The sequence below is a fragment of the Helianthus annuus genome, chromosome 16, assembly GCF_002127325.2.
Source record: "Helianthus annuus cultivar XRQ/B chromosome 16, HanXRQr2.0-SUNRISE, whole genome shotgun sequence".
Taxonomy (NCBI): Eukaryota; Viridiplantae; Streptophyta; class Magnoliopsida; order Asterales; family Asteraceae; genus Helianthus; species Helianthus annuus.
In genome coordinates this window covers 4,017,982-4,036,946 of record NC_035448.2, presented here as the reverse complement: position 1 = coordinate 4,036,946, position 18,965 = coordinate 4,017,982, and the positions used below count along the sequence as shown (strand labels likewise).

Genomic DNA, 18,965 nt, shown 5'->3' with positions numbered 1-18,965 from the left:
GTGTATGTTTTAAATCTCATCAAGTTTGTAGATGAGTCATGACACAAATACTTGTTAAAAAACATATTTTTTGGTGTATGTTTTAAATCTCATCAAGTAAAAATGAACTTGAGTCAAAACTGCAAAATTATAAAATAATACGAAACTAAACCAAAAAAAAAATCAATAATTTTGCTTAACTTTTACTTGTTACGTGTCTTTTTCTTTAATATCATGATACTTTCTTGTGTTCTATATAAAATAAAAGAGTTGAATATAGATAAGCGTATATTTAAAGATTTAAATGGTTTTTGACAAATCTATTCAAGTGTTTTCTAACTATATTTGTTTAACATGAGTACATTGTATAAATATGAAATTTTCTAATATTGTATAAATTTGAAGTATAAATTTGAAATTTACTAACCTTTGTTTAGCCTCGTAAGTTCATCAGTTCAAACTTAGTCCTTCTGTAGTGGAAGGTGATATAACGTCGGAGGCCACCATAACGCCTCCCCACACTGCCCCGAGGGGCGCCATACCCCTCCAAATTGTTTCTCCTGTGGAAAGTATAATGGGGTGACTAGATTTGGCTCTCTCACATTCACATAATCCCCCACTACACACACATATACCCCCCTATAACCCCCACATTTTACTTTATTGTCATTTGTCGCGTAACCCCCCATAAAGGGGGGTTATGTGATCTTACCACTACACTTGGCCTTATAAACAATTTGATTTTGGTTTGTTTAATCTTCCAGCAGGTTTGTGTTGGTTTTTTTTTTACTTTTCTTTATTCGTTTAGAATATAAACTAACATGAACAAATATAAACCAACATGAACACAAAAATGGTACAAGTGTTTGTGTTTGTTCAGTTAAAGTTGAACAAAAGAAGACGAACAAACTTCCATTCGAGTGCATTCGGTTCCTTTATACGCTTATTTCCTACCAAAAACTCCTGTTAGTTTGCCCAAAATGACCCAACTTTCGAAAAGAAATTATAAAAATACTAACACAATGGGATTTTGTCAAAATATACCCAAGTGGCTTCTGTTACAACACAATGTATCAGGTATACTTTTGTTTTCAAAATTGAAATAGATGGATACAGAATTACAAAGAAAACTGCCATACAGAAACTATCATAATCTCTTTTGAGTTTAACGTATAAGAGCAGTATAAGCCATGACATGTTGAGAAGGGTGATTAGGTCCCATATCTTCTCTCACTTTTTCTTGAAGATCCTGCATCCGAAACAGGCTCAATTTTGTAAATAACAATAAACCATCTTCAAATATGTAACTGGTCCATGATAAAAGAATTGTGCAAATAAAGATAATTTACTTACATGCAAGAAAAGATTCCAAATAGAGCCCATCCTTTCGAAGATGTTCCTGCTTCATTTTGCTTGGATTCTAAATTATTAAGAAAAATCATTCATCAGATTAAATGATCCGTCAAAAGTGGATTTGCATCTCAAAAAAGGAAGAAAAAAAAAACCTGAACATTACCGCACATTTTTGTAAGACTAAACTGGATGGGATCATAACCCTCCACTGGTATAGTTAGCTGAACCTCATACGGGTCATCACGTGCCGTTTGACCTGAATATACATCATGAATTCAGATATCCGAGTTGTAGAAGATGTAGACAGTGAAATATAGTTGAGGTGGCAATACTGACCCATTCGGGTTGTGCTTTATCTTGAACGGGTCAAAAGGGTCAAATAAAAAAACAGCTAAAACGGGTCAAATTGGTCATATGGATCAAAAGTGAGCTTTTAATGCATAAGGGTTCCTATATTATACTTTAAGAGAAGTGTCTGGGAAACACGCCTCGACCCGTAATAACCCGTTTTGACCTCTAAAATATAGTAATAGAAGATTTTGTAAATCTGCAATCGATATTCAACAACGTTGGAGACGAAGTTGTCGGTGGACTCCCTGATGCCGCGGAGCCAGACAAAGTAACCCCCAAACCGGTCTTAGGAGAAACCTAGTAAAAATACAAAAAGAAAACTATTGTCAAATTGAAGCTAATCACTATAAACAAAATTAGTTTATGTAAACAGTTGGTTTTTGAACTAACTGAGAAAGAGAAACAACTGCAGTCATATACAGAGATACACGACTCTGGTCCGTATCAAAGCTGCAATAAACAAAGGTAACGATTTTCTAGAAAAAAAAACATGGAAAGTAATAATAATATTTATGATATATGGATTATAGAAAATGTCCGTCCATATATTTAACATAGACAAGGGGCAAGACCTGTAGTCCTTATAAGCCTTTTCGTCACCGTATTGAGTCATGCCGTTGTATACCTATGAGTCATTAGCAGTGGGTTAATGATAAATAATATTTTACTAATGTGACTTCCAACTAATGGTGCAGAAAGGGAGTATTATATATTATCTTACAATTTCCCATGACCGTGGATGATAGCCCACTGTGAATCCTTCAAACACACATGAGCCCGGTTTCTCACATGGAATTGCAAGTTAAACGATAATTCTACACTCAAATATAGGAAATAATTACATACTATATAATTAATATTTCTAACTCAAGTTATCATGTAGAAAAAAAAAAGTTTTGGCTAAGAAAAAACCTGCAATCTGACTCAAATGAAACATTGCAAACGCATCCAAGTTCACCTGAAAAGACGGAAAAGGTAATAGTAATCAGCATGGGTTATAATGAATCTATAGTCACAAAAATCATACATGTATAACCCGTTACAACTTACGTATCTGTTAATCTTAAATACCAAAAAGATGTTCGGTTAACGGTTTTTGAAAAAAAAAAAAACAGACTATGGATATCTGACCTTTGCCAATATTATTTACTTACTACATCTGAAGTAAGAATTTACATATTTATACCTAAATTACCATGTGATTTTTTTAACTTGTTACGCAAATAATTAAATACAAATATGTATTTAATTATTACGACCCAACAGACATTTCTAAAGCATGCCAAGTTATTTCAAACAACCGAAACAAAAATAAATCCAAAAGAACTCACATACTTTTGCACTATGCATTTCGACAATCACCACATATGATATTTAGGCAAAAGATCAAATACAAATAAACTTAACATACTAAACATACAAATTGAAGGAAATGTCAAAAAGACAAGGTGGCATTTTTGTAATTACCACCAACTATCAAAGTTACTATACAAATGTGAACTCAACCAAAAATACCTAAAAAGCACAAAAATTTTTTTAATATTTTTTTATAAAAAAGCGCTACATTTTGTTACCAAATTTTTTTTTTCTACTAAAAGTAGCGATTTTTTTATAAAAAATTTAAAAAAAATTATTTTGTGTGTTTTTTTTTTTTAGATTTTTTTAGGTTTTTTGGGGGTTTAGTTTTTAGCATTTTAGCTTGGGTGGGTGGGGGGGGGTTAGGTTTTTTTTAGGTTTTTTAGATAGATTTGTAGAGTAACTTTGATAGTTATATATAATTACAAAAAGGCCACCTTGTCTTTTTGACTTTTCCTTCAATTTGTATGTTTAGTATGTTAAGATTATTTGTACAAGAACTTTCCCCATGATATTTAACTGGATTCAAACAAGAGTAAAAAGTAGGTAGTCAAAAACAACACAAACCATATCAATGAATAAACTCTGAATATACTAGACTAAATGTTAACTTCTGCAGATGCTTACCTGAGCCGTACGCCCCCTTTTGTCATGACTTGTTTCACAGTGTTGAAGATCACCATTGTAAAACTTCTGATGCATAAGAATTAAGAAGACTGTGAGTCTAAATAAATATATAATCATACTTAGGTTGGTTACCACAGTGACCAAAATTCCTAACTCACATATAAAATGTAGAGAAAATAATTTCACACATATAGGCATAAGATAAGTGGATTTGATACAATTATATGTTCACTTTTCAGACTTTGTTTTATGAATAATGAACTAAACTCATTATGATACACGGCACTATTTCGCTTATGTTTTTTTAGTTACCTAACATCATCAATATACGCCTTACTCATGATTTGAATACACCAGATTCGCGTATTAAGATACCAAAAATGAAGAAGCGTCTCGGTTGATAACATGATATCCTGCATTCAAGTTCTATAGCCCCTTCGGTTCCGCCAAAGAATATAAATATGAGACGGTTTCAGATTTCAAGTCATGAAAAACCCCAAGGTTCCCTCACCTACTTGCAGTGGCGAATTTAGGAAATTTTTTCAGTGGGTTCGTTTTGATGTATTCTCACTATTTTTTCTAAATCATACAAGGTTTTCACTAATTTTTTTCATTTTTTTTGCAAACCAAATGGGTTCATATGAACCCACAAAATAGGGCTGGATCCACCGCTGCCTACTTGCCTTAATCCTTATGCATTTGTCATTTAAATTAAAAAAAGAAACAGATATTGCAATCGATGATGAGGCGTGATATTCCAAGAAACAAAGAGAGGTATCTGTTGCACGAGTTATTACCTAACATGAGGCTCTTTTCCTCTGCTACACAAATGGAACAGATTCACGTATCTTATGACTACATGTGTGAATCAGAAATGAACTTAAAGGTATAACACACCTAAGAAAAATAGAAAGTTGCTACGTTCAAGATTTCTCTCAAATAAATATTTGAATAACAGATCTTGAGGAAGCAATTAGGCAAGACGGAGAAAAGAAAAAACGTTTTGATGGATTTCTTATACAAATTCTCAAATTCCGCTTACTTGAACAAAATTATAACGTTCTGAACCGGCAACAAAATAGTTGAAGCCCTCAAATTTGCCAAAACATACATATCCCTGCAGTAAGCCCATACATATACAGTTGCCATCATGTACAAATTAAAGATTTAAAATATATATATATACTTTCCATCACTTGAATATGAGATATTTTAAATGTTAAGTATTAACGAACTTGTGAGAGCAACCACTTTCATTCACACATACAAAACATCAAAGTGGACTTTTTGTTGTCAAACTTAAAGGAAGTAAGGCACTAAAGGTTACCGATTGTGATCTCGTTTCCACATCTTTACAGAACCGAATCGCACAGTCAGTACTCTAAACAAAACGAAACAAATATCAGCCGCATTCAGCAGGGATTAAAAAAACCCATCTCAAATTACAACAACCATCAATATTAATGACATTACCCCTCCATCATACTCAAACAGATGCCCATTCCAGTTACTCTGCATAATATCTTAAAGAAAACAAATCTTTCCTTCACTATATAACCGCCATTTAAACTCGAAAAACATCATTTAAAAACACTAATATTATTGCTATAAATACATATAATCAGGATACAAAATCATAAACGTGACTAGAGTTGTCAAGAACATAGCAATTGGTTGCAGGCACCACCACTGAATCAACACTGCCTATTTGATACAGCAAAGCTGAAAATTAAACATAAAAAGATTAAATTTTTAGTTTCCAAAATGGAAAAAGACAACGATGCTCCAAAAACCACTTCACCCCCTTTGTGCTTCGTGTTCTTGTTGGAGCAGGTTTCGAAACCTTGGTATTCTCCGACCACCGGAACACCATTTCATCGGTGTTAATCTCCACACAATCGACGGTGGGATCTTTCTTCTTCACCCCTACCAGATCAATAGAGATATGAAGAAGAAGAATAAAAATAAAGGTCAAAACTTTTCACCATCCAAACTTCTCTTATCGCATTTAGGGGTGTTTGGGATTTTGTTTTTAACTTCTCCTTCTTTAAAAAGTCCTTTTCAAATCCAGAATTGAGAAATCCTTACTTCTCAAAAACTCTTTTTGAAGACATAATTAGTACTGAAAGTCCTTTTTTCATGGTGTTTGGAATTCCTTATGCTTCAAAAGTTCTTCTCACATCATGTTTGGGTTTCCTTTTCCTTCTCAAAAGTCCTTATGAGCTCCAAAAGTAACTTTTAAAAGGAATCCCAAACACCCCTTAATTTGCGGGTTTGGATTAGCTTCATCGTTTTGGGTCCCCCTTTCATTCGTTCAAGGGATTCAAGACGATGGTGAATGTGACAAGTGTGTTTACAACCTCCAATTCTATATGATATTCAAGTGTTTTGCCAATAATAATCTCAACTAAATTTATTCCGGACAGTGATAATAATAATAATAATAATAATAATAATAATAATAATAATCAAAGGCAAATTGGATTTAAATAATCCGATTTGACTGTGTTTTGCCAATAATAATCTCAACTAAATTTATTCCCGACAGTGGTCTCACCTTTTTCATTTTGTTTGTATAATGGTCCGCCGTTAAAGATAACTTAATAAAGTTAAGTTTTTTTATGAACTAAAAACGATGTTTTAGGGCTTTTAATTAGAATGAGGATACAAATCGATTTACGTAAAACTTACCTCGAAACGATGCTTCAAACGACTTGATTTTTGTTAATTGGAAGTTTAAACACCCAAATTGAAGCACCGTTCTCCTTGTTTGGAGCACTATTTCGAGGTAAGTTTTGCACCAATCGACTCGTATCTTTGTTCCGATTAAAAGCTCTAAAATATTGGTTTGTAATTTGGAAAAAAAAAACTTAACTCTGTTATATTTTTTTAACAATAGACCATTATACAAACAAAATTAAAAAGGTAGAACCATTGTCGAAAATAAACTCAGTTTTGATTAATATCCGGAAAAAAACAGCTATTTAAATCCGAAAAAAAAAAAAAAAAAAAAAAAACCACTCCACCCCCTTTGTGCTTCGTGTTCTTGGAGCAGGATTCGAAACCTTGGTATTCTCCGACCACCGGAACACCAATTCATCGGTGTTAATCTCTAATCTCCGCACAATCGACGGTGGGATCTTCACCCCTACCACTCACCAGATCTATCTCTTTCCGTTTCATTGTTTTATCTTAGTGTTAAAGATATCATATCAATAAAGATATGAAGAAGAAGAATAAAAAGAAATCTCAAAACTTTTCACCATCCAAACTACTCTTCTTATCGCATTTGATTTGCGGGATCGGGTTAGCTTCATCGTTTTGGCTGGCAATCAATGTTTTCTCCATCAATTTAATCGATTATCCAGTTCAAACCCTCTGTTTATTATGGGTAAATCACTGTTCATTTCTTCTTCTTCTTCTTCTTATTTTATGGATATTATTATATATTTAGTAGCAGACAGTTTGTTAGTTAGTTAGTAGAATACCAGAGGCTAATTTTGTCTATTGAAGATATTATATTTATTCATTTCCCTGTTGACAAAACAAGATTCGACTGATATTTGAATTTGTTCATGCAGCTGGTTCAGGCCCCTGTTGTGATTCTGGTTTACAGTTTCTTTCGAAAAGATAAGAATCAGAGCTCGGTAATTCATCGTTTTTATTCGAATGGATTATCGTAATTCATATGTAAACTTGATTGTATATTTTTTTTAAAATGTTACATTGCAGTACTTGAAAGCGGTAGCTAGAGGTTTATTGGGGCTTCCGGTCGGTTAGTTCTTTACCCCTGCTGCATCTTTTTCACCGTTTCACATAGAAAGAAAAGATCAAAATGTTTGTATGTGTAAAGGTTTATAGACCAATTATAGAGAGTGAATTCGTTCATATAGACGTAGCTAGCATTGTGTATAATTATTATTATTATTTTCTTTTATAGCAATATTATGATATATATATGTACTTGCATATTTTAACTTTCAGGGGCGGTTGTGAATGCGCTTGGAGCTATTGCTTTAGGGGCGCCTGTTGGAAGTCGGTATGTACTTCTTGTTCAACTGCACGTATAAGCACATGCGTTTTTAGCTGATATATTTTTTTCTACTGTTGCAGGTATATTTTAAGAACCCTCAACTGGTCTCTTCTGATGTCTGCATTTACTGTGAGTGTAAATCTATGTAATTTGCTCTCCTCATTCAAAATATTCATACGTCATTATGGCAGTTACCGTATAGGTGCCAAAATGAGTCGATTAGCTTTTAAGTCAGGTGATAAACTTATAATGGGTTTCTGTCAACATATTATTAATAAATAACTGTCCATTTTTTTAAAATAAAACAATTTAGGATGTTATATACACTCTGATGTATTACGTTAACTCTTTTGACCCGTTTCCAGATTAGTTAAGTATTTTATATTTTTTATTGTTATAATTTGTAAATCTGTTCCTAATCTTGTATGTGTTGCATATTTTGCAGTTCACCCCTGCAGCCTCTGTCTACGGTTCATGGCTTTTGATACAAAGTAAGCTTTTGATAATATAAGCCATTCACATGGCTTCATGCTGACACGGTTAAAAATAACATGGCATATAAGTATTTAGTGATCAATTATCGAAACAGAAAAAGCATCTTTGCTATTTTGGGTCTATATCTATTATCGGTATGGTTACGTTACATGTGCGTGTTTTAACTTGCAGGCTGATTGAAAGTATTGATTATATGATATGTATACCTGCATATGGTGCCGTAATTGGAGCTTGGTTTGGGGCCTGGCCCATGCCACTTGACTGGGAAAGGACGTGGCAGGTAACGTTTTTTTTTAAATTTAAAACTTAGGATACGTTACATAAAAGACGTATTACAATAGAATATTGTTTATTTCTTCTATAATTTACTTTACCTTTGGTTTGTTTGACAGGAATGGCCGATTTGTGTAACGTATGGAGCAATTATGGGGTACTTGGTAGGATTGTTGGCTTCTTTCGGTTTTGTAGTCCGTGTTTCTAGGCAACGTGTGAAGGGAGATTAATGGGTACAAAGTTGTATCAAGAATTCGTTGTCGTTGAGGTGGTTGAATTAATCCTTGTGTTTAATCTTACCTGTAGTGGGAGAAGTTAGAAAACATAACACTAATCCAGAAGATATTTTTCACTTTCTGCTGTCATGTATTGTGATGTTCCGATGAATTTACAAATACGACAAGAAACCGAAATAAGACAAGAAACCGAAAAGAACGAAAACCTAACCACGACATGAAACCATGCAAACTGAGCTAAAACCCATGGGCTAACATAATTAACCCAACAGTACTTGATTTGATTCAGACCATCTTAAAAAAACGTTGGTAGGGCGATTTGGACCCATCAGGTTAGTGGCCCAAGGTATAACTTGAGCAATTTAAATTTTAAATTGACCCGTTATATAATTTGAGTAAAAAGACCCAAATGAACTCGAGAGTAAAAACCGTTTAAATCAACTTGTTTCGTAATAAATGGACCAGTAACGTCTTGTGGCCCTCGAATCTCTGATAAAAACATCATTTATGTACATAATCATAAGGTTTAAAAACAAAAGCTACATCATCTGTGCATATATATTCTTCACTCTAACTAAACTCGTCACAACGTTCCAATACAAAAGCCATGGAAGAATAGGTTTGATGATATGGACTTCACGTTTTGTTCAATTAAGCCTCAAAACTTTGTTTTTGCATTTAGCCGAACAGCAAAGTGACTCGACATCTAAATGTTGAAGAAGAACCGGGGTAGAGACGCTATCCGAGGAAGATTCAGCAACAACTCCCCAACAGAATCGTTCCTCGGGATGCCAGGTGTCGTCTTATTCCCACCCGCTTCCTCAGAAGAATCTTCCGGAACCTTGCTTCCGATACCTGACTCAGTAAACGGGTTTGACTCATCCGGACCCTTTTCATAGCCATTGTCAGTTTCAGTATCATGAACTGTTGTGGGGTCCTTCTGTAACAGACAGCAAAGTGAGTCGACTCTAGACATTATGGACTTTTCATCAGAAGTTGACGTATACTGCGAATCGTTGAACAAGCAACGACTGATATCTTCAAGGATATGTAAGCTTTGTTGTTCTTCGTGAGAAAGAGGATGTTGGTCACCGGGTGTTCGGTTTTTCGTGATTTGGTTTTCAATGTGATTTACCAAATCACTCATTGACATAGACGGGTGTAGCCCCGGTACGAGGCCCGTCAATGCCTTAATCTCAGCTGTTCTTGTTTCTTCACTTGCTGAGGTGTCCATCACTGGATATATAGCCAAGTGAATGAGCTAAAAGAAGATGCATAGAGCAAAATGCCATTTTCGTCCCTGAGGTTTGGCCAGTTTTGCGGTTTTCATCCAAACGTTTGTTTTTCCGCAACCGGGTCCACAAAAGACTTGGAATATTGCCATTTTCATCTGGCTCGTTAACTCCATCCATTGTTTCAGTTAAGTCAGGGGTATTTCCGTCTTTTTTGTTAGCTTAAAGGGCAGTTCGGTCTTTTTCACGGTATTCGCTCTTTTTACATAAAGTGAAAAAGACCGAATTGCCCTTTAAGTTAGCAAAAAGAGACAGAAGTACCTCTGACTTAACGGAGAAAAATGAATGGAGTTAATGAGCCAGATGAAAATGGAAAGATTTCAAACCTTTTGGATCCAAATGCGGAAAAAAAAAACCTTTGGATGAAAATCGCAAAACTGGCCAAACCTCAGGGACGAAAATGGCATTTTACTCGGATAAATATATAAAAGAGTTGATTACTGTTTTCGTCCCTGTGGTTTGTCAAAAATCACTATTTCAGTCCATTAGTTTAAAAATTGCGATTTCAGTCCCTGTGGTTTCACTTTCGTAACCATTTCAGTCCACCTCGTAACCATTTCAGTCCCTGTACTTAACAGAATAATGGTTTGAAATGGTTACGAAAGTGAAACCACATGGACTGAAATGGTTACGAAAGTGAAACCACAGGGACTGAAATCGCAAATTTTAAACTAATGGACTGAAATAGTGATTTTTGACAAACCATAGGGACGAAAACAGTAATTAACTCTATATAAAAAATAGGATTAATGTGTACCTGAGCTAGGAGAAGGTGTTTCGCGCAGGAATTCTGAAGGTCCACCGGAAGGATCAAGGAACTCGCTTCTAGAAGAAGAAGACTGACCTCCTGACGATGTTGTGCCACGTAAGTCAACAGCGGTGGGACCCTCACTACTCAAAGTATGTTCAATGGATTCGTTTGGTTCGTCAAACACCGATCTTCTTTTTTCAAAGTATGGGGATTCCAATGCTAATTCTATTTGCTGACTCAGAAAGTTAAGACGCGGGTCACACTGAATGAGCTTTTCATAATGCTTGCCTAATAAACCTTGTGGACATTGTAGAACATGACGCCTGCAAAAAAAAAAAAAAAAAAAAAAAAAGAATAATGCAGCCTCTTTTAATTGCATTGAAGTATTTTACATTACTTACAAGAATTACTTGAGTTATAGTATCAATTTTGTCTTTCAGAATACAGACTTTCTTCTGAAAGCAATTTTGAAAAAATTACTTGTATCTATACAATTATAACATCAATAATCACTCTAAAATATTAGACTTCAGCTTTGGTATTAGAGTTTTAAAACTTAACTGGATTGTATATTTATATGACATATTTTTTTATTTCTAACATAATACTATATAATAAATTAAAATTAAAATATATGGTAATCTATCTCTATATCTATACTTCTATAGAGAAAGTATAATGTACTTCAAGGCTTAACCTACATTAACATACATGACAAAAAATATAACGTGCGTTATTATCATAGAACGTGCGTGATTATACTCCCATGCGTGATTATGTGGTCCCATGCGTGATTATGTGGTCCCATGCGTGATTATGTGGTCCCATGCGTGATTATACCCCTGATCCAACGGTTACCATTGTCTCCTACGTGATGTATGATAAGGCTTTTTGTATGTTAACCTTACTCTATATAACTTCTATATATATACTATATAATAAATTAAAATCTTTGAGAACACGTGTCACTCTCTGATGTCTCCTCACCCTTATTTTTTATGCCCCTCTCTCCTATTAGTTATACAAATTTCTTCAATTCTTTTTATAGTTTTTTGTTTCCCGCCTCTCTCTCCTATTAAAAAATAATGGATTATACAAATCTTTTAGAAAAATATATTTTGTTTTTATATATATATAAAAAAAAAGTTAACTTTGTTCTTAAAACATATTTATAAATTGAACATTTCTTTCATTATTTAATCTGTGTCATATGAACTATATCGTTTTTATAATAAACAATTACAGATTTATAGATTATGGGTCAAGTTATTCTACAAAGGCTTCTAATTGTAAGAAGTGTAAGAAGGATTTATAAAGTGACAAGTGTCTAATAACTTAAAACTAAACCCACTACATCACCACCAAAAACCTAAACACCCACCCCCACCCCACCAAAAAAAACCTAAAAAAACCTAAACACCCCCCCCCCCACCCCCACCCAAAAACCTAAACCCGCACCCCCTCGGCAAAAAAAAAAAAAAAAATTTTTTTTTTTTAGGGGTGGGTGATGTGTGTGGGGGGGGGGGGGGTTTAGGTTTTTGGTGGTGGTGAATGTTTAAGGTTTTTTTTTTTTTTTTTTTTTTTTTTTTTTTTTTTTTGTAGTGGGGTTTTTTTGTGTAGTGGGGTTTTTTAGGTTATTGGACACTTGTCACTCTATAAATCCTTCTTACACTTCTTACAATTAGGATCCTTTGTATTTGATCCTAATCCTATAGATTATATAGTTTTTATTATTCAACCCATGTAGTAATAGTAATAGACTGTCTATAACCTAGTATCTCATATAAATCAATAAATTGAACAGTTAATTCATCAGAATCAAGAATGAATGAAATTCTGACAGCATTTTGGAAAAAGTTAATTCTATTGCAAGTTCAAAGTAATATTATATAACTATATTAATTTGAAACATAACTGAATAACAGTGATTAAACGTTAACGGCCGTTAGTTGCTTAGGAATCACTTTAATTTTTGTTTTACTCAGGGACCGCTTCAAAAGTCTAGAGGAGCCCATGTACCCTCCTAAAACCCAAATTCCAATTTCTCCATATTAGTATATTAGTCATGGGACCTATTTCCATTTTATTGGATCATATTTTCTCATGCCATCTTAATTTATTTGGGGAAACATAAAAACAGGCTATGTTTTATGCATGGAAACGTAAAAAAAAAAATGAAAGATATTATGTGCCTATTGAACTTCTTAGTATTACAATTAGATTTTTTTTCTTTGTATAGTTTCATTCTATTTTTTATATATTTTGATCCTGCTTGTCTATTTTGGGCATTTAGGGTCTTTGTTTCGATTGCTATAACAAGTGACTCTATCATAATTAACAAAATCAATACCGACTTAATTCCCCGCACGAAGTGCGGGTTAATCCAACTAGTTATTATTAATCCATCAACTGGTTTGGCGACGTGTAATTTATTTTATTTTGAGTTGAGATTACCTTCGTATTTCAAGAATCTTCCGTTAGGTACCGACTTCTATTCATCAAACATGTTGAGTAAAAAAACAAATAACAACAATATGATGATAAAATATGCACCTGTGTTTGCTAGCCTGTCCACCTGTAAAGTCTGATGTCGCCTGCCATAACGTATGCTTTCTAGGCTGGGGATTTGTTTCTCTAAAGAAGAGAGGCTGCCTAGTTAACTACACAAACAAACACAAAAGGTTAACCTAATTAATATTATTGGTAGTACTGATACAAATATACAATAATGAAATAAAAATAAACCAATCAATACACTATAACTATCAAGATTACCACTATATCTAGTGTTCCGGGACCATCATCTGGGTAAGTTGCCTTTAGAGCAGTGATATCAGACCACTGAATTTCAATCTTATTCTTGAGGCCACCATCAAGAACTTCCCATACAAGCTTATGCTTCGCAAAGTAACACTTTGCCACCAGATCGCCTTCGTGTTTAGATGTATACTACAAAAACCGTACATGTTAGATGTATGATGTATCCACTTTGCAAATTACCAACGAAAAAAGTGAAAAAAACAGAAACATATTCACATATATGAAACTATTACGGATTTACGGTATTACCTCCCAGGTACCTATCTTAAGGAGTGATGCGGGAAAGTTTGAGGCCTTTAGTTTGTCCGTAGCAGTAGTCGTAGTAGTAGTTTTGTGGTCTTTTGTAGCATGCGCTACAGCTTTAGAAGAAGTGTGTCCTTCGGAAAGCCTCATTTGAATTAAATCCAAAAGAGATGGCGTTTTCCGCAGGCGTAACCCTAACGGACTCGGCTCATCTAATGGATTGAATTGCATTTGTGCTACGGTATAACCATTTGCACCATTATCGTGTTGCTGCTAAAACAAAAGAGATAATTAATCATCAACAACATAAGTTCACCTAATCCTTCAATATAACTACACCTTCGAAATTTGAACTAAACCCTAAACCTCCAAAATATTAAGTTTAAGCATCTAACAATTACAGAAGCAAATTATAATCTAGGCGGGGGTCTCACTGGAAGCAGCCTCTCTATTCCTACGGGGTAGAGGTAAGGCTGTCTACGTCTTACCCTCCTCAGATCCTACCTTAGCTTTGCTATTGGTGGGATTTACTAAGTATGAGTATGATGATGATGATGATGATGATGATGATGATGATGAGTGATTCACTTCACATACATATAGGGATGAGATCGGTACTGGTACCATACCGCATAGTACCGATACCGACATTTTGCTAAAACTAAAACCGAATATCGTACAGTACATGTTTGGTCGGAATTGGTATGGTACGGTACCATTAAAAGTCCCGAACTGGTACCGTACCATATGGTACGGATACCGAATTGAGCTCAATTCAAAACCAAATACCGTACAGCGTATGCTCGATTAGCAATGGTATCCGTACAGTACCGGTATTCAGTATAAATTTCTCATCCCTACGTACATATACAAACACACTACACAGTATTAATCACATCAAATTCACCTGTTTATAAATCTATCAGTAACAAATAAAAAAAAAATTAATAAAAAAAAATATCCACACACACACAATTGCAGATCGAAACCTACAGTACTTATTTCAGATCTTCAGCTACAATTTTCGATCCTAATTTCACAACAACTCATTAACACGAACAAATTATAAACACGGATGAACAGAACCTAATTATACCTAGCAAATCTAGCATCAAATCGTATAAATTCGATCAGTAGATCGCTAACAACAATAAAACCTACACACGCATATAGATCCAGTATATCGAACAATTACATTGACTTCACAAATCACAAATTTCATGAACCGATCAAAATTTCAAATCAAATGTAAAAAATAATTAAAAAAATCAAACATTAAGCAATAAGCACCTTAGATCGCTTGTTAGGAGGACGTTGTTGTTCGTCGTGATGAGCAGATTCGTCAATGATTTCTCTCTTCACCGGCGACATCTGTTGGCGGCGTTACGACTGAGATTCTCTGGTGAACGGTGATGGTTTTATGTGGATGTTGAGGTGGAACTGAGTCGAGTTGACCCGGTGAGTGCAGCGTGATAGTTTGAACGATAATGCATATGGTGTAGAGTCTGTAGAGATGCGTGTTAGGTCGTTTCTTACGCCGTCGGTTAACGGAGCAATTGGTTTTCCCCAATGTACAACTATACAACTATTTGTTTTTGTTTTTGTTTTTTTCAAATAAATTATATTAAGGAAAACTTTTCATTTTTTGTAATTCATAATTTAGCTAGCTAAGTGCAAAGAGATCTAAATTGAAATTAGCTTAATCAACCTAAAAACAACTTATGATTTGATATATTTAAGTGAACAAAGCTTAATTTAAAGAGTACTAACAATAGTTTAATAGTTGTATGATTTTAGTTTGATATTTGTGGCTACAAATTTTGATTGGAGAGAGAAAAAAAAAGGGAGTGACACTTGTGATTCTTGTTTTAGTTAGACTACATGGTATGGTGATGGACCATCCTTGGAGGATGATCCGTCACGTAGGCGACACATCATAGTCCTCCCAAGGATGGATCATCCTTCAAAACTAGGGGGCTTGGGAGGATGGTCCTAGTCATCATCCTCCACCACTTTTATATTTTTTTTTACTTTTTTTAATCTTCAACTTTTTTTAAACATTTAACAAATAAAGTAATAAAATATTTTCATTAATATTAAAAAACATTACATAAACTTAAAAAAAATTAAACTTAAAAAAAATAAACTAAAAAAAACATAAAATGAAAAACCTAAAGTTAAAAAAAAAAAACTTAAAAATATCCTAACATATTAAAATAAGCTACTAGTCGTCGTCTTCCATGTGGTGGGCGGGTTCGTTTTGAGCGTTGTTCCAAATGTACTCCACCAAGTTCGCTTGTAGGTTGTGATGTGTGTACTCGTTACGTAGAGCGAAGGTGTTCAAATCTTGTTGTTCCTCACTAACTGGAACAGAATTTCCAGCAGACGCGTTTTCGTCGTAATCGCATATCGCTCTACCTTCGTCTTCAATGATCATGTTATGAAGGATGATACAAGCGTACATAATGTGTCGTAACCTCCTTGGTGTTTGCGAACGTGCTGGAATTGAAATGATGTGCCATTTTTTTTGTAGAACACCAAAAGCACGTTCAATATCTTTTATTGCGCCCTCTTGAAACTTTGCAAACTTTTTCCTTTTTTCGTCGGTCGGGTGCGGGACAGTTTTAACAATTGTCGAGTACGTTGGGTATATCCCATCGGCTAGGTAGTAACCTCGCCTGTACTCCACCCCTGAAACCGTAAAGCTTGTGTCTGGACCTGTACCCGCCACTACATCATCAAAAATCTGTGACTGGTATATGATGTTGAGGTCGTTGAGTGAACCAGGTAGACCAAAAAAAGCATGCCATATCCAGAGATCCTGTGACGCAACAGCCTCTAGAATGATAGTCGGATGTCCCTGATCTCCCCTAGTATACTGACCTTGCCATGCAACCGGGCAGTTCTGCCACTGCCAGTGCATGCAATCAATGCTCCCGAGCATTCCTGGGAAACCATGTCTCTGTTCGTGGGCTTGATATAATTTTTGAACGTCGTTTGCGTTCGGTTTCCGCAGGTATCGCTTGCTATACAATTTGACAACCCATTGGCAAAACTTGTATAAACATCGACGTGCGGTTCTTTCAGACATCCTAATGTACTCGTCTAATGCATCTGGTGCGTAACCGTACGCAAGTTGGCGAATGGCCGACGTACATTTTTGTAAATTACTGAAACCCCTTTGACCCCTAACATCGTTTCGCAATGTAAAAAACGGATCAGACTGGGCCATGTCGCCTGCAATACGTAAGAACAGTCGACGACTCATGCGGAAACGACGTCGAAAAATCTCGGCTGGGTACACGGGTTCGTCGGCAAAATAATCGGCTACTAGTTTATCGTGGCCGGCTATAAATTTAGAACAAAACATAAATGAAATTAATTAAAACATACATTTTAAAATCTATATAAAACATAAGGAAAAAAAATAAAATACCTTCTTGGTCTCGGTTATATTTTGCTCGTCTGGTTAGCGGTTGGGACGACCCTTCAGCGGCCGCCATGAACACCTGAGCCGCGTTCATAATCATGTTGTGCATAATAACATCCTCTTCCGAAGATGATGAATACCACTCGGACGAACACGATGAAGACATAGAAGAAATTGAAGAAATGGAAGAAACGGGTGAAGCCATGATAATTTTTTAGCGAGAGATGGGGTGGTAGCGGGTAAAAAATGGTACAAAATATGATATTTTTTATAAAAAGGGAAGAGTGGTTTATAAAATGTGAGAGAGATGGGGTGGTAGTGGGTGAAAAGTTGTGAAAATAGGGGTTAAAGATGTGAGTATTTATAAAAATGGAAGTGAAATGGGTGTTTTTTTAAATTATAGCCGTTAGGAATTTTTTTTTTTTATTTCAAACGGTCAAAAGGTGGGGGACCCACATGAATTGCATCGTCGCCAACGTCTAGTTTTGGACGATTAGGAGGGGGACGGTAGGGGGCGGCACGGTGTTTGGACCGTCGCCGACCCGCGACGGGCCGGGGCCGACCCCCATACCGTGTAGCCTTAAGAATTGATGTAGCGCGTGATATGGAAACGAAGATCAAACACGTTGATTCAAAGAATACCCGTGTGTTCTTCCCCAACCCCCAAAGATTCCACCCAAAAGGCACGGAATTTGAAGTGAAAAATCAATTATTTTATAAAACTCAAAAAAAACTATCCCCCAATACAAATTACATGAGAACTTATATAGAGTTTTTATGATCAACTCAATGGACATAAATTAAAACTAAACCTAATGAACACTAAATGTGGATTTATTTCATTACATAATTGAGTCGACACTTGATATTCCCGCATCATTCTCCCCACCTTTGGAAAAACTCGACCTCGAGTTTTGTCCCAGGCTAAAGTCACTTGGATCGAAAGGAACATCAATCCGATTCTTTTCGATTATTATCAAGGCCCGCGCAAGTAGTTCTACTTCACGGGTTATCTCATTTGACTCTGAACCTATACCACCTGGGTCGAACGGAGCATAGGACCATTTTTTGTCCAAAATAATTTCCTCAAAACTATTTGTTGAAAAACTACCTTTTAAAATTGTACAAAAGTAAATTTGAGAAACACCAAAATCTATTGTGTTTCTTAATACCTTCGACTTCATTGCTTTGCTCATGAAATTTTTTTGCAAGCCCCCCATGCTAACAGGCTGAGTTCCAAATGTAGCCGCTGGACCACCCGTTACCATAGTAGGACCATCACCCTTAACGCTATGACTTTTGAAACTTGATTCGTCATCACCGGCTCTCATGATCGTCGACTCTTTTTTTGTGGTCATGTCTAATGGTGAGCACACTATTGGTACCACCCGAATCATCGTCGCATGCCCAAGAATACCATTGCTCATCCTCGTATTCATCAAAACATGGTAGAGTGTGGTACAAGCGATAATCCCTCTCACAAGCCATTTTGAGCCAGGAATTTAGCTCTGATACCAACTGATGTAGCGCGTGATATGGAAACGAAGATCAAACACGTTGATTCAAAGAATACACGTGTGTTCTTCCCCAACCCCCAAAGATTCCACCCAAAAGGCACGGAATTTGAAATGAAAAATCAATTATTTTATAAAACTCAAAAAACTATCCCCCAATACAAATTACATGAGAACTTATATAGAGTTTTTATGATCAATTCAATGGACAT

At 35.3% G+C, this 18,965-nt stretch overlaps 3 protein-coding genes and 1 long non-coding RNA gene across 7 annotated transcripts; 1 reads left to right on the top strand and 3 right to left on the bottom strand.

Moving 5' to 3' along the window:
* Positions 1 to 969: 969 nt before the first annotated feature.
* LOC110915980 lies at positions 970 to 1,980 on the bottom strand. The gene is made up of 4 exons (XR_002579407.2): positions 1,669 to 1,980; positions 1,496 to 1,588; positions 1,333 to 1,399; positions 970 to 1,228 (listed from the first exon to the last, which is right to left on the bottom strand). It is a non-coding gene; the product is annotated as an uncharacterized LOC110915980 (long non-coding RNA).
* A 1,600-nt stretch (positions 1,981 to 3,580) lies between these two features.
* On the bottom strand, positions 3,581 to 6,849 carry LOC110918840. Its single transcript, XM_035985362.1, has 7 exons — positions 6,792 to 6,849; positions 5,510 to 5,592; positions 5,297 to 5,392; positions 5,140 to 5,178; positions 4,994 to 5,047; positions 4,709 to 4,783; positions 3,581 to 3,732 (listed from the first exon to the last, which is right to left on the bottom strand). Exons 1-7 carry the CDS (start codon positions 6,847 to 6,849, stop codon positions 3,646 to 3,648), a joined length of 492 nt encoding a protein of 163 aa, XP_035841255.1. The 3' UTR covers positions 3,581 to 3,645.
* Positions 6,670 to 8,819, top strand: LOC110917068 (phosphatidylinositol-glycan biosynthesis class F protein). 3 transcript variants are annotated; one of them, XM_035985986.1, is made up of 8 exons: positions 6,670 to 7,047; positions 7,256 to 7,313; positions 7,399 to 7,441; positions 7,651 to 7,705; positions 7,780 to 7,844; positions 8,145 to 8,190; positions 8,366 to 8,474; positions 8,587 to 8,819. In XM_035985986.1, exons 1-8 carry the CDS (start codon positions 6,890 to 6,892, stop codon positions 8,695 to 8,697), a joined length of 645 nt encoding a protein of 214 aa, XP_035841879.1. In that variant the 5' UTR covers positions 6,670 to 6,889; the 3' UTR covers positions 8,698 to 8,819. The 3 variants fall into 3 exon arrangements, with proteins under 3 accessions (XP_035841879.1, XP_035841878.1, XP_022017379.1); XM_035985985.1 differs by having other exon boundaries at positions 7,247 to 7,313; XM_022161687.2 differs by having other exon boundaries at positions 6,670 to 7,057; positions 7,248 to 7,313.
* Positions 8,820 to 9,148: 329 nt separating this feature from the next.
* LOC110918707 lies at positions 9,149 to 15,379 on the bottom strand. 2 transcript variants are annotated; one of them, XM_022162983.2, is made up of 6 exons: positions 15,100 to 15,379; positions 13,816 to 14,082; positions 13,522 to 13,695; positions 13,300 to 13,406; positions 10,753 to 11,069; positions 9,149 to 9,939 (listed from the first exon to the last, which is right to left on the bottom strand). In XM_022162983.2, the coding sequence occupies exons 1-6, from the start codon at positions 15,178 to 15,180 to the stop codon at positions 9,410 to 9,412; spliced, it is 1,476 nt and encodes a 491-aa protein (XP_022018675.1). In that variant the 5' UTR covers positions 15,181 to 15,379; the 3' UTR covers positions 9,149 to 9,409. The 2 variants fall into 2 exon arrangements, with proteins under 2 accessions (XP_022018675.1, XP_022018676.1); XM_022162984.2 differs by having other exon boundaries at positions 13,816 to 14,079.
* Between the last annotated feature and the right edge of the window lie 3,586 nt (positions 15,380 to 18,965).

Bases quoted from the DNA above. Each gene is read 5' to 3' on its own strand.
- LOC110918840 (XM_035985362.1), bottom strand. From the start codon at position 6,849: ATGAAACGGAAAGAGATAGATCTGGTGAGTGGTAGGGGTGAAGATCCC. The intron at 5,593-6,791 runs GTGCGGAGATTA...TTGATCTGGTAG, and splicing joins TGAAGATCCCACCGTCGATT to GGGTGAAGAAGAAAGATCCC. The intron at 5,393-5,509 runs GTTTCGAAACCT...TATGTTTAATTT, and splicing joins GGTGGTCGGAGAATACCAAG to TCAGCTTTGCTGTATCAAAT.
- LOC110917068 (XM_022161687.2), top strand. From the start codon at position 6,890: ATGAAGAAGAAGAATAAAAAGAAATCTCAAAACTTTTCACCATCCAAA. The intron at 7,442-7,650 runs GTTAGTTCTTTA...TTTAACTTTCAG, and splicing joins TTTATTGGGGCTTCCGGTCG to GGGCGGTTGTGAATGCGCTT. The intron at 7,706-7,779 runs GTATGTACTTCT...CTACTGTTGCAG, and splicing joins GGGGCGCCTGTTGGAAGTCG to GTATATTTTAAGAACCCTCA.
- LOC110918707 (XM_022162983.2), bottom strand. From the start codon at position 15,180: ATGTCGCCGGTGAAGAGAGAAATCATTGACGAATCTGCTCATCACGAC. The intron at 13,696-13,815 runs GTAATACCGTAA...CGGTTTTTGTAG, and splicing joins TTAAGATAGGTACCTGGGAG to TATACATCTAAACACGAAGG. The intron at 9,940-10,752 runs GTACACATTAAT...CTATATATCCAG, and splicing joins AACACCTTCTCCTAGCTCAG to TGATGGACACCTCAGCAAGT.